Genomic DNA, 14,992 nt, shown 5'->3' on the forward strand with positions numbered 1-14,992 from the left:
CCCCGTTATGAGTTTGATGTTAAGAACGTGAGTTAGCATCTTGATAAATAGGTATGTTCTGAGTTGAGATTTGCTGACAGTTATGGATATCTCAGTATGACATCTTTAGTATATTATAATGATGCCATGCATGAGTTTGAGGGTTTGTATATGTAGCTACCAAGTACAATGGGCAACTACCATCTACAAAAATCTAGAAGCCATGTATATTCAGGATGTCACAGTTGGACTGTGAACGTCACTTGTATGCCATAATTATTCCTGAGCCTGTGTGTGAGGGAGAAAAGGAGCTGGCAGGCTCCGGGGCTCCACGCCCAAGCGGAAGCTCGCTGAAGACGTGGGGCAGGAACTCACCTTTTCCAGGTGTGTGGGAAAGGGAGGGGCTGGTACTCCCAGGACCAACATAAAAGAGAGGCAGGGGCCGGCAAGATGGGCGGATGCAGAACTGGAGGAAGGTGGCGGCGGAGTGGAAGCCGGCTGGAGCACGTTGCGGCGGCTGCGAACAGCTCTCAGACGCGGTAGGAGCCTGTGGGGAAGGGGTAAGCCCCAGCGGGGCTTTTAAGCCCAGGCGGCTGGCCCAGCGGGGCCTTGGACTGTTGTTTTGACCGGCTGGGAGCGGCTGGGACTCGGCAAGAGCCGAGTACCTTATAAACTCTAAAATAAGGGCACTCCTTGATTGTGGGCACCGTAGCTCCAGTAATAGAGGCCGAGCGGCCACATGGAGCCTTAATTAGAACTGAGGAGTCTGACAAATCCTCCCGAAGCGCTTGGCAAGAGCTGGAGAGGAGGTTTAGATCCCATGGTGTACAGGGGAATATTAGTGGTCGTCTGCAGAAGACTGAAGCAGTCGCCCGATCCAGGGAACCCCTGGCCTTAGCTTTTTGTGTTGACCCTTACATTTTCTTTCATGAACTATCTGGGTGATCCACAGACATGTGGCTGGGCCAGATTGGCGGCCAGCACCCGGAGGAACAGGCGAGGGTGTAGGGGTGACGGAGCCCTCATCAACACGGGGACGGCGAAAAGTCTCATACTTGGACGACACGTGCCGGACCATCCGAACCAACTCAATTAACATCTAAGTCGTGGCAGGAAAGGCAAGCGTGTGTAAAACGCCCAACCCCAGGTGAGCCGATACTTGGCGACCAGTAAGCGGCCCCGACGCGGGGAGGCGGTTGAGGCCATACCCCGACACTGTGCAATATTTATTAAAAGACTAGGCATATATATGCATGATATATTACTGACAAAGAAGAACAGCATGACCTGAAATAAAATTGTGTATACAGAGTAGGCACATGAGAAATGAGAATTCACAGTCTACAATAACCCTAAGAATGTGCAGAAACTGCTGATTATATTCACTAATAATTCAGCAAGTATGTCAGATATTTGAACAGAACTAGTCTTAAATTATAACCCTTGTCTTGGAGATTAAGTCTCTGCTAAAAATACACAACACCGCCCCCAATATATCATGACACTGTGGTGTAATAACAACGTCATTCTGTCCTGTTTTGAAGTGACTCCAGTCTAGTCAATCAGGACATGTTGGTGTCTCACCAGACCAACATCAAACTCACAGTTCTGTCACAGATTAGCTCCGTTATTTATTCATCTAACATTTCTTATTCACGGAATACCAGATGTTTCCTGTGGGAACTTCTGTGCACACATGCAACTGATAAATTGAGAGGAAATTATTGAATTCAGAAGATAAACCTATCTGGGACTACAAAGATGGTCTCCAGCTGTGAATGGGTGAGATTTACCATTGAGCTAAAGGATCAGCTTTTCTAGCTCAAACCAGCAGATACATCATCACATTTAATCCAGATTTCCTCCCAGACACACAGGAGTTTGCAACTGACTTCAATAGAAGCAGAATTTCACCCATACCATGTAGCAAACAGGAAGACCAAGTCTCTGCCATTGTTTTATTACTAATCTTCCTGTTAATAAATGGGATTATATTTGGGGTGGAGATACAGAAAGCAGAGAGAGAAAATCAGATTTCTCAAAAGGTCATTCTCATCTAAAAAGTAGCTGTAAGAATGGTATGTTGGGATTTAACAGCCTGTTCCTGCCATAACTCCAGAGTCAGATCTGCACAGCAGCAGCTGCAACAACTAGAGGTTTTGCTGCTAGTAAGGAGTGCTATAGTAATGTGTTAAGTCTCTGCAGTGTCCTGATTTTCTGAATGCTGTTTCTGTATAGGTTGTAGCCATGTTGGTCAAAGGACATAGGCAGACAAGGTTCTTTGGGTAAATCCAATTTCTTTTATTAAATCAACTCAAATAGTTGGAGCACAGACCAACTGCAGACGCTTCCTCAGCCTGACAAAGGGTATTTGTACCTGAAAGCTTGCAAAGAAGAATTTTTCCAACCATTTGAGCTGGCCTAATAAAAGATATTGTATTTACCCAAAGAACCTTGTCTGTGTCTCTGTGAAGACATTTGTGTAACCCGTCCATGCAGGAAGGTAATAATTTTAGATGGTTCCCTGTCATCAAGCACTTCAGAGTCATTAGGGGCAAAGACTATTAGCCTCAATGGCTCAGTCTCAGTTTTGCAATACAGGAAAGACCAGAGCATGCAACAGCTCAATTACCCCTCGGGCAGCCTAAGGGCTCTTTAACCGAAAGCTACTGGCTCACCAGGAGCTATGAGGGTGTTACCCCAGCATTCTGCCTCTGCTGCTTGCTGACTCAGGGAGAAGTGGCAGCCATTTTAGCACCATGTATGCATGCTTCTATTCCAGCAACAAAAAATGAGCTTCCCCACTGAAGACACACACTCCAGTTTTGGAAGTCTGATTTTGGGGAAAAGGGTGCATATGGTATATGGGTAGATACGACACATGAGGTAAATCTGAGCAAGCAAGTTCACTTTCCTGAGGCAGTACAGCTTGCATTCATTGAGGGTCCTAGTTGGACTAGTTAGTTTTTCAGAGGGAGGGCTAATTTAGCTTGTGTGGCTTGCTCCTGCAACAGCTACACTGCTTCAGTAGCTGTGCTCTCTTGGGTGCCTCTGCACAGCCCTGCATTGTGCCATGTAGACACCCTTATGGATGTGACATCCCTACCACAAGTGTATAATATTACATGAGTTATTGACTCCCCCTCCAGGTATTCAGAGCTCATCAAGGAACCATGACCCCAAATCAATACCAGCGTCTCTGGCAGTCCTTTGTGCAGGAAAGGATGAAAGTTAAGACTGCTTGGGGTGGGCTTGGCTTGTTCTCTTAGGGTGTATACGTTTTGGAGAACATATTACTTTCTGGCAGGCCATGCCCCATCTTGCTAAATCCAAACATTGCTGGGAGCAGTAGCATGTCCCTTCTTGGTCCTGAAGAGAGTAGAAGATGATATATGCCTGTGGGACATACAGTTTTTCTTCCCTTTGCTCTCTTTTGGTCAAATTAAGTAGTACTGCCCCCTGAACGGGGAACAGGGAAGCTGACCCATCATGGGGCCATCTAAATCATAATAATAATAGTAAAAATGCAGAGACAATCAAATAGGAAAGTAAGTTTCAGACAACCATCTAGCTGCAACCAGGAGGAGGAAGAGACGCAAACTTAGGGCCCTGTTTTCCCAGCCCACAGTGTACAGAGATCCCAATGAGCCCAATAACAGATCAGCGTACTGAGAGCTTGTGGGGTCAGCCCCTCTGTCTTTGAGAGAGAAACATTTTCAAAGTTTAGTGTGTTAATCTCCAGAAGTGGCCTTCCTTCCATTGCCCACATGCTGATGCTGGAACCTCTGGCACAGTGGCATGGCATGAGTTTACCAGGTTATCCGGGTATCAAATGAAACAACATGTGGTCTTTCTATCAGAATATCTGGAGCTGCGGCACACTTCTGTCCTACCCAATGAAACTAACTTGTCCGTGCTATCCACCAAATGTTGATTTTGAGTGGAACGCTCCAATAGAGGCCAGTAAAGCATGCTCAGCTCTGCTTATTAATTCTGGTGTGGAAGAAAATCAGAACAACTACTACCTATGACTATAGGGGTGTTCCCTAAGGATCATTACCTCTCTCTGACAGTGGCCACTAGTAATTGTTGCTATGTCTCTGGGAATCAGAGGTACAACCCTGAAATATGGAGGTTTGTATATAATAAAACTTTGCTATCCTGGCTAATGTCATTGCAGCTCTTTTTGTTTTCCAAATAAATGTTCTGAAATCCCTTTTTAAAAATTCCTTCTAAGTTTTTGGCCTCATTAATGTCCTGTGGCAGTGAATTCGACTAACTAATTACAAACTCTGGAAAAAATACGTCCTTTTTTGTTTTAATGTTTGTAGCCTACCTGTTACAGTGGGTGTGTCCTTATACTAATACCATGCAAAAAGAGGAATAAAAGCTCCTTATTAACATTTAGAATCTTATTTTGAGACATTCCCTTTAAATCAAGGTTTTTTTCTGTATTCCCCAAAAGGATCATCACAGAATTCAAAACATATCCTTAAACCATAATTCCTCATGTAGATATGTAAAGTGCAAAATGTTACCTTCAGAAAGCAGTAAGAATGAATGTAGTTACCGAATTAAGTCTAGCAAGGCATCTGCAGAGCTCATAATTGGCTTTCCACTTTCTTCAGTGTTCTGCTTCTGTGCTGCCCCACCAGGATGGATGATGGAGACCATAATTATTCCCACAATCACAGCCACAAATGTTGTCCACAGATAATAAGTGACGGTTATGATGCCTAATCGACTAGAGGTCTTTGCATCCAGGGCTGCTAGCCCAGACATTAAGCTGTAGAAAAAAAAACACAAAACATACAGAAACTTTCACATACAATGAGTGCAGTACAAAACCTCATTTCTGACTTATTCTCATTTCCTTGCTTCTACACGACAACCCTGTATAGATCCTGCAAGGAAAGTCAAGGAGACTGAACCTGGGTCTCAAAGCACATGCCCCTGCTGCCTGAGCTAAGAGACCAGATTCTGGTAGCTTGAAAGAAGTACCAGACTTAATGGCCCACAACTAGTTTAGCCACCGAGGATTGGGGAGAATGGCGGGGCAGACAGCAGCACAACAACATTAAAGGCCCAAGGGACTAATCTACTGCACATTAGCATAGTTTTTGCCAGCCAAGCTAATGTGCAGTAAAATCAGTCCAATGGGCATTAAGTGTCTCGAGTAGACACACCCAGTTAATTGTAAATATGTCTGATGGATTTCCAACTCAGTGAGAACTGGAATGAGATTACCAGATTCATTTCTCACATAATCGATTGATCACTGTAGACAAGAATCACTTAGACCAATAACCTACTGTGTATTTTGCCTGGTTCCGCAATCAAGGTAGATTACATTTGAATCTAGAATAAATTTGAACCTCGCAGATTCCTTTTGCATACCATCTCTAAGATACAGCCTTTTTCTAGCCATTTACAAAGCAAAAATGCATCTAAGCATTTAGTTAGATTAGTTTAGATTATTGCGGCATCCTTTTCTCCAGCCTTAACGGGCGCACTTAGAATGCAGCTGCAGTGACCGTTCTGCTAGCCCATTATTTTGACCATGTCTGCCTCTTTCCATCCAACCACTGGCTTCCTTCATCAAATCTAAGGTGCTTGTCCTACCCTACCCATCAGATCTCATTCAGCATTGAGAAGTTGACTCCTGCCTTGGATCAGCCCATTTTGCTAGCCTCCATGGTTCACTTGTTAGACTTTCAAACAAGCACTTTCATGCTTTATTGCCCACTGCCCTTGGGGCAGGGAACACCATTTTGTTCTCTGTTGTTCAGTGTCTGGCACAATGGACATTTGGTCCATGACTAGGGATCCTAAGTGTGATAGTAATGTCAATAATAAGTAATAGGAGCCATAAGTACCTGAGAAAGATACAGATAGTATTGATTTATGATTGCTGCTAATTTGCATTTAAATGATTGGTTCTGGATGAGTTACATGCCCTTAACAGCTTGTTATTCTTTCTGTGAAAAAATAAATGGATAGTAATAGGAGATATTCCATTGACCATGATGAGAATGCACACACCCTGTCGTTAGCCTCCAAGCTTCACCTCAGTTGTATTTTGAAAATAATACAGCAAGTGTAGCCCTCACTCTGGCAAGAGAAGTGAATGCTGTGCTCGCTACCCATCCCTGCACACATCTCTGTCACCAATGCAGGATGGGCAGCAGTGGTTTTGCAGAAGCTGAATCTACCCTGCAGCCTGTGTAGCTTCCAATGGCGTGCTTTACACTCCCTCTCTCCCCCGTGTAGGTGCAGTAGACAAGCCACCATCTGGGCTATAATTTTGCTCTAGGCTGCTTTGAACTTGGTCCAGGGTAATAAAGCTTTAGATCATCCAAGGCTGAGGTTAGATTTTTTAATAAATGTGGAAACTTCAATGTTTTTCTTGGCTTTGCTTTACATTTAATATTTTTAAAATAATTTCTCTCTATTTTCGTTAACTGTATGGCAAGGAAAAATACTGGAGAAGTACAACCTTAGTATCTTGATCCAATGTGGCCCTTTTATGCAGCTGAATTGCTGAAATGACAAAATCTTTTTTTGACTCTTCCGTCTATTAGCAAACACCTTCTGCTAGTTCTTACTGCATGGGATCTCTTTGCCCTTGCACTGTTCAATGAGGTTGTCCAAAACTAAAATGCTTTATTAGCCACAGCATCACATTGCAGGCTCATGTTCATCTTGTGGTCAATGATGACCCCCAAGTCTCTTTCTTCTGTAGTGCCATCCAACATAGCACTGCCGAGCCTGTAAGGAAGCTGCAGGTTTTTCCTCCCAAGGTGGAGAACCTTGCATTTTTCGGTGTTAAACACCATCAGGTTCTCGTCTGCCCATTTGCTGAGCTTGTCCAGGTCAGCCTGGATCACCCGCCTATCTTCTGGCGTGGATGCTTTGCCCCAAAGTTTGGTGTCATCGGCAAACTTGGCCAGTCCACTCCTAACTCCAATGTCCACATCATTAATGAAGATGTTGAACAGTATGGGTCCCAGGACAGAGCCTTGAGGGACCCCACTGGTCACAGGGCACCATGATGAGTGACTGCTATCAATTACAACCCTCAGGGTCCAACCATGGAGCCAGTTTCCCAGCCAGTGGATCGTGGTGGAGCCAAGGCCACAACTGGCCAGTTTGGCCAAGAGGTGATCGTGGGATACCAGATCAAAAGCTTTTTTGAAGTCAAGATATATGACATCAATCTCTTCTCCCTTGTCCAGGTGATAGGTCACCTAGTCATAGAAGGAAATGAGATTGGTCAAACAAGACCTACCCGCAACAAACCCATGCTGGCTATCCCTTAGGATGTTAGCCTGGGCCAGTCCATCAAGGATGGCCTCCTTAATAAACTTTTCTAAGATCTTCCCCAGGATAGAAGTCAGGCTAATGGGCCTGTAGTTAGCCGGATCCACTCTCCTCCCTTTCTTGAAGATCGGCACCACACTGGCCTTCTTCCAGTCTTCGGGCACTACACCATAGCAGGCATGGGCGTCCCATGGGACTGATGAAAGACTGACACAAAGAACCTATTTAATAGGTTGGCTTTTTCCTGGGCGTCAGTTGTCTGTTGCCCCATCTGGTTTAGCAGGGGTCCAACATTGCCCTTGCTTTTCCTCCGGCTCCCCATTAAGATGATGTAAGCTGGTTTTAGAACTGGGTGAAAAATATAGACTCTTTTTCCAGTTTATTAGATCATTTTCAAACAAGTGCTTAATTACTTCAGATTTATTTGCTATCTACAGGAATTTGCTGAGTTTAACTATTTGCTATTTTTTGCTTACACTATTTGAGTGATCAGCTGGCATTGATTCCATGCAGTGAATGAAATATCTTAATCCAGGGGTTGTCTTGGGGGTACTTGGGGAGGCCCTAGGGGGTATGTAGAGTGCCGCTGCTGTGCACCACCGTACACTACCGCCACTACACTGCTTTGCATTTGGCCACCAGGGGACCACCTGCTCTGCTCATCAACTGGTCCCCAGAGGACCCCCATTCACTCCACATCCAGAAGGGGGTACCCATCATAAGGGGTACACTCGTCAAAAAAGGTTGAAAACCCTTGTCTCAATCAATACTAACCGTTCAGATAATCAATCATTCATTAAAAATACACAGAACTTCTGGGAATTATGACTGTTTTACAAATATCATTGTCTGAACACTTATAAACAATCTGAGCCAACAAATAAGAACGAATTGAATTTGGTACTTTTATTTGCAAAACTGGAGGACTTGTCTGTATGTCCTAGCACTGGGAGGGACCAGTTCTTGGCTGGAGTCTTCTCAGGAGTCCTGCCCGCAGGTTTTTCTGGAGTGCTGTCTGCTTTCTTAAAGAAAGTGTCCAAGCAAGTTTGGACAGACGTTCTCCAGGGAGATGGGTGACGTAGCAAACTTGTTCACTGGCATAGCACCACATTGGATCAAGCGTTATAAAGTCGAAACTGATGTCAGAAAGTTGAAACAGGGTGTCAATGTATAAACATTGTTAGTGCGAAACGTTGTAAGTCAAGAACTGCCTGTAGTGTATATGATGCTTTAAGTGTGTGTGGAACCTGGTTGTTTAGATTGCACAGTGTTTCCGTTTGGAAAGCCAATACAATATGCTTTATTTATAAGAATCAGTAATTGTGCTCTGGCTTTTGATTTATCTTTGTTTGTCACTAAATCTTGTAAATGAAAATGAGTTACATTGCACTTGTTAAATAATGCAATAGGTGTGGCAAATCCAATGCCTTTTATTCGACCAACTCAAATAGTTGGTCTAATAAAAGATACCGTATTTACCGAAATAAACTTGTCTGCATATGTCCTTAAACCAACATGACTACAACCTACATCCCTGAAATAGTTCTGTCAAGAAATTTCATATGATCAGGGCCAGATTAACCCATTAGTGGGCCCTAAGCAATCAAATGCATGGGCCTCGGGCTCCTAGAGACACCCCTCACTACCCTGGCACTGCCGCCTGCAGGGAGCAGGACTTAGAGCTGCTGCTAGGAAGCAGCCATGGTAGTGGCGAGGCCAGTGGAGGTGAGGGGTAGAGGTGAGAAGGGAGGCAGACAGGGCCATTTGTGCTGCAGCTGTGGAGGGAAGGACTGGGTCTCTCCGCAGCTCAGGGCCATATGCATGTGCCTCGTTTGCCTATGCAGTAATCTGGCCCTGAATATATTAAAGATAGAGAAATCCTCCTAAACTCCCCCAGATTTTGTAAAACCGCTGCAGCCTGTTTGGAGCCACACCCTGAGAAGTGCTGGGCATGTGTAATTCTCATTGAAATAAAGGGAAATTATTGGGGCACTGACTGCCTTCTCTTAGTGCAGTCAATGACAGCTGTGCCAGTGAGTTTCCAGGGAGTGAGTTATCCAGGTGTGTGGTCCCTCATAGGAGAGGGAGAGAGAAGCTGGAGCAAAGTGTGAGGCCTACTGTGGCTTAGCTGAGAACAGTCTATACCTTTTAGTTCCCAGTCCTGTTCCCTAATCAAACACACTTCTCTCTTTTCATCCATCTGTCCATCCATCTTCTTGTATAAGCAAAGCCTAAAAGAGTCTGAAAAATGATGATAGGGTCATAGAAACATTGAGCTGGAAGGGATCTCATGAGATCAACTACTTCCCATCAAGGCACAATTTCTCTAGGTAGCCTGTTCCAATGCTTGACCACCCTCAGAGTCAGAAAGTTCCTCCTAATCTCCAGCCGAAATTTCCTTTGCTGCAGCTTGAGGCCATTATTCCTAGTCCTGTCCTTTATGGGGACTATAATCCCTCTATAATCCCACCTCTATCTTCTCTATAATCATCCTTCAGGTATTGGAAGACTGATAACAAATCCCCCCTAGGTTTCTCTACCAAATCAAGAATCCAGAGCCTCCCACCCCACACAGAAACACATACCCAAATTGCAGTAAAATCCAGCGACCCTGGATTGGCCTTGTTAGCCATCTTTTGACCCTCAGGTAAGGCAATCGTGGAAGGCAATTAGCCTTGACTGTGAGGGATTGCCAATGATGACAATAAGTGTTCTCTTCTTCAGATTAAATAACCCTATTTCTTCCAGCCTCCTTTCAAAAGTTATGTTTCCCAGGTCCTTGATCATTTTTGTTGCTCTGTACTGGACTCTTTCCAATCTTTCACATCCTTCTTGAAGTGTAGGGCTCAAAACTGGACACAGTAATCCAGGTGAAGCCTCACTTGTGCTAAATAGAGTGGAAGAATCAGTGTCCTTGATTTGCAAGTGACACTCCTGTTAATACAACCCAGGATGCTGTTGGCATTTGTTGCAACAAGACCACATTGTAAGTTCATCTTACAGTCTACTGCAGGAGTGTCAAACTCATTTAACCCTGTGTACTGAATGAGTGCCATGGGGCTAGCTCATGGGGCAGGTCAGGCCCATGGATCCCCAAGCTGGAGCTAGAGCCTGCAGTGCCTGTTCTTGAACATGAGCCCCATGTGGCACCTGTTTCAGCCAATCTGTGATCTGCACGGCATATGCCTCTGGTCTGGGATTTTGCCGCATGTAGTACCTGCTCCAACTGGTCTGGGACATGCACAATACGACATGCCTGCAGATGCCATATGCAGCATGGGTCACAGACCAGCTGGAGTGGGTGCTGCATGTGCTATGTGTCCTGGACTGGCCAGAGGGTGGGCATTGTGTGTGGCACAGTCCAGGACTGGCCAGGGCAGACACTACATGTAGCATGGATCCCAGAGCTGGTGCATCCTGGGCCCTGCCTGTGGTCGCTGGTCTTGTCCACGCTGCAGGGCCTGCTTAGATCAAGGGGCAATACTGTGAGCTGGGTGATAGGGACTTTGTGGGCCAGGTCCTGTCTGCAAGCCATACCTTTGACAGCCCTGGTCTACTGTAATTCCAGGTCTTTCTCTGGAGCCAGCCTTTCTCAGTATTGCAGCCTAGCCAATCATTCCCCAGTCTGCATTTGTGCATGCAATTGTTTGTCTCAAGTGCAGGCCATTACGCTTGTCCCTGTTGACTCTCATCTGGCTGACTGCAGACCATTTCTCCAGTCTGTCCAAGTCATTCTAGATCCTAGCCCTGCCTTGGCTCCACACAACTTGGTGTAATCTTTAGATTTGCTAAGCACGCACTCAGTCCCATCTGGCTCTCAGGCAGGTGTCACACTATTTAGCTGGCGCTGTGCAAGTAATAATGACATATAGCCCCTAAATGAAACAGGCTCTCCTAATAGTTAAACAAAACACACACTCAGAATAGCAGGACACATTCCTTTCCCTCTGCCTGGCCAGGATGGGACTGGGCAATGTCCCCTTTTTTCCTTGGGGCCAGGCCACACACCTCCCCCTGCATGGCTGGTTTAGGGCCAGGCCATGCCCCCTTTCCCCCATGCCTGGCCAGGTTGGAACTGGGCCACGTCTCTTTCTTCCCAAGGGGCCAACCTGTGCCCCCTCCCACTACACAACTGGTTTGAGGCTAGGCCATGCTCCCTTCTCCCACAGGCCTGGGCCAAGCCCCCTTCCCCCTCACCCAGCCAGATTGGGGCTGAGCCACACCCCCAAGCCCCTCATGGGGCTGGATTGGGGCTGGGTCATGCCCCTTCCCACACACAGGGTCAGGTTGGGGCTGGGACAAGTCCTCTTCCCCCTGCACAGCTGGATCAGGGCCAGGCTGTTTCCTGCCTCCCTCTGCATGGCCAGATGGGGCCCCACTGTGCCCACTGGGAAGCCAGATTGGGTCCACTGGCTGGATCCAGCCTGTAGATACTGCCGATGTAGCCTGCCAGACAAAAAGGTTGAGCACCACTGCCCTAGTCCATGTGGACTGAAACCAGTGCCCTTCCTCTTGGTAACTGTTACTAAAGTTCCACATAAGACAATATGAGAATTCAAAATCTTTGTGATTTCCTCTATTGGTACAAGCTATAACTTAACAGGCCTTGGGGTCTGTACATATTCTACTACAGGTTTAACTGCCTGATCCTAATGGTGGAGCTGGATGAAAATCTCATTGCTGTTTTCTGCGTTGGGTTTGTTTATAAATGGGCAGGGGATTATCATCTCTTGGAGCTGGGCCTATAGGCACTGTGGATGCAAAGTGAGATGGGGTTTGATTATACATAAAACAAGTACATCTATAGTATTTACTTGATTTTGAGATAAGCCCCCTTATTTCACTTGAGGGAAAATCCCCCCCCTTGTCTTAGAATTGAGTACAATGGCGGTGGGGAGGCAGGTGGTTGCTGTGGCTTGGGCCCCTACTTGGAGTCAGGACTGTAGCTGCAGCTGCTGCCTGCCCCCACCCTCACTACCTCTGCACCCCCATATCTTCCACCCCACCTTCTGCTCTCCCTCCCCGCTCACTTTTGCTCTGTGCAGCATGCGGTAATGGGCATGGCCCAGCCCTGTAGCACTGGCATGCAGCACTGCTATGGGGACTGGACTGGGATGAAGCCATACTTAGAGCCCCAGGCTAAAACAGAGATGAATTCTGCTGCATGGAGCAAGGGTAAGGGGTGAGGGGAGGAAGAAGCAGATGCTGAAGGGGAGGGAAAACAGAGGCTGGGGGGGAGAGCAGGAGGGGACGCAGACAAAGAGTGGAAAGGGGGCACCTGCGACTGTGGGGCTGCAGGCAGGTGGCAGAGGGGCAGATGCAAGTGGGGGCAAGCTTCCTGACCTCCCCACATAAGCTGCCCTCCGCTACCTGCTACCTTACAGTGATGGGAGGATGAATTAAAGACACCCCCACAATAATTAGATTCTATACATGGAAAATTATAACAAATTTATAAATTTTCCAGGTACAGAATCTAATTGTTGGCCACCTTAAATTCGGGGGTGTCTTAGATTTGAGTTAATACAGTATATGTCTCTTGGAATAAAGCCCTTATAAAATGTGTCTGCTGCTTCATTTGCCTTTGGAAGTCATCAGTAGTCCAAGGACAGGGGAACTACACATAGGGGTATGTTCTCTAGTTCAGATCTAATCACATGTTGGCTCTTAGGTGACAAATCCTGGAGGGGGGTAATAATAAGATTGTTCTGTCTTGGGGATATTCATTAACAAGATCATCATCTGTAATGGGATTATCCTGCCACCAGATAAAAGTCATGATCAGTTTGGACTGTGATGAGAAAGTCCTCAAAAGTAATTAACTGTGGAGGCACAACTGGTGTAACCAATGGAGGGAAAAAGGGCTGAGCTAGGGCCTGGACATAGAGAAAGCATCATGTGGTTCATTTCCAATGCCCAAACTAGGAAGTAATAAAACTGTAATACTGTTACACTCATGACAGTTTGGGAAATGTGCAAGAAGCAAGGTTTGTTTGGTGATACCTTTAATTGGACCAATTATATTGTTGGGAAAGATGTTAGACAAGTTTGGGGACAACTAAGGAAGGGCACTTTGTGCCCAAAAGCTTGTTGGTAACATCTCTCTCAACTATATAGCTGGTCCAACACGGTATTAACAATCAAACCTTACTGAAAAGGAGTAAGGGCAGTAGCAGAAGAGAATTCTGTGAAGGCTGCAGACAAAGCAGCTAAAAGTGCTCCAGGCCATAGGACCCAGTCAGCACCTGGGGTGGCTGCCCCAGTCCCAGTTATGCTAGTGGCTGCAGGTGCCATTAGATATGCCTCATTTTAAGCATGTTCTGACCTTCAAGGAGAGAAATCTAGTAACTAGTATAACCTGTCTGGCAGTGACTGTCATTTTTTCTTAACCCAACCAGCTAATTTCATAGATTTCAAAGACATTCGGGCTGGAAAGGACCTTGCAAGATCATAGGGTCCAGCCCCCTGCCCAAAGGGCAGGTAGTCAACAGGGGTCAAATGATCCCATCACATGGCATATTCTATAACTATTACATGAAATATAGAATATGCCATCCCTCTATAAAGACAAGGTCTTTGTTATTGATCCTAACAGCACTTACAGTATATGGGAGAATGACAGCAAAAAATGTACCTCATGTTTCCTAGAGAACAGAGATCAGCAGACATGAGCTTCCAAACAGACCGAATCAAACTGAGATTTTTTTATATTCCACTTCTTGTCAGACACAATCTCATCCACATAAGAAAACAAGAATATCTCAACAGTTTCCCCAGCTCTATGTCCAAGACCATGTATTGCTTATTCTACACCTCATGCTCCAGGTTTAAGCCAAATCTCTAATCAGGGTAAAAATGTTTCTCACACTTTCTTTTGAAACATGTGCACTAGCCAGTCTCAGAGATGTTATAAAAAACTGGATGACTCATAGGTCTGATCCAGTATTACTCTGTACTCCTCTCATTCCTACACCCATGAGCTATTTATCTGATGCAAAGATTGTTCCAGTTACACAGAAAAAAAACATCTTTCAGGGGCTCTTCTTTGTATTCCCTGGGGTTGTCTGCTTCTTCTTTTTCCTGCGTCAACCTAATTTATCAAACAAATCTTTGATGAACATCCATGATGTGGATTCCCAGAGTTCACCCACAGTCTGAAAAGTTGGCCATCTTCATTGTATCTGCTGCAAGTTCTGTGATCATTGAGTCCATACATTTCTGAGAGCCTCTAACCTCATTAAAGCCAGTTTACTGATAGATATAAAGGGTGCCTATACGTATGCTTAGGGGTGGGAGCACTTTAATTAGAGTGGTTCCTGGAGAGGTTCTCCAATTAAAACACCACAGCGTCATGTGTATCAAGCCCCTGCACATTTAAAAATGGCCATGGGACACTTTAACTAAAGCTCATTTGCAGGGGCTTGTACACATGACACTGCAGCAGTACTAGAGTGTTATAATTAGAATGTGGATTAAGTCTGCTACCATGCATTCTAATTAGATGCACTGAAGCATGTGTAGAGGCACCCACAGATTTTAAATGCTGCACACTGATGGCCCGTATCTGCATAATGATCTGCATTAGCTGTAGGGTTTAGATTTTTATTTTTTAAAAGTGAAAGATCTTTTCACTGAGGCCTTTGTTAGCTCTGTACTTACATTGCTCTATTTTCTAGAAGATGAAGTATTTTTC

At 45.4% G+C, this 14,992-nt stretch overlaps 1 protein-coding gene across 1 annotated transcript in view; it reads right to left on the reverse strand.

Annotated features, from left to right (window-relative positions):
* SLC1A7 (solute carrier family 1 member 7) overlaps positions 1 to 14,992 on the reverse strand; it is a 102,122-nt gene that overhangs the window by 59,772 nt on the left and 27,358 nt on the right. Inside the window, exon 3 of the mRNA XM_090050291.1 lies at positions 4,550 to 4,765. Coding sequence (XP_089906417.1) covers positions 4,550 to 4,765 — 216 coding nt within the window. The remainder of the gene's footprint in view (positions 1 to 4,549; positions 4,766 to 14,992) is intronic.

This window comes from Crocodylus siamensis, chromosome 5, assembly GCF_052110815.1.
Source record: "Crocodylus siamensis isolate JL-2025a chromosome 5, ASM5211081v1, whole genome shotgun sequence".
In the NCBI taxonomy this organism is placed as follows: domain Eukaryota; kingdom Metazoa; phylum Chordata; order Crocodylia; family Crocodylidae; genus Crocodylus; species Crocodylus siamensis.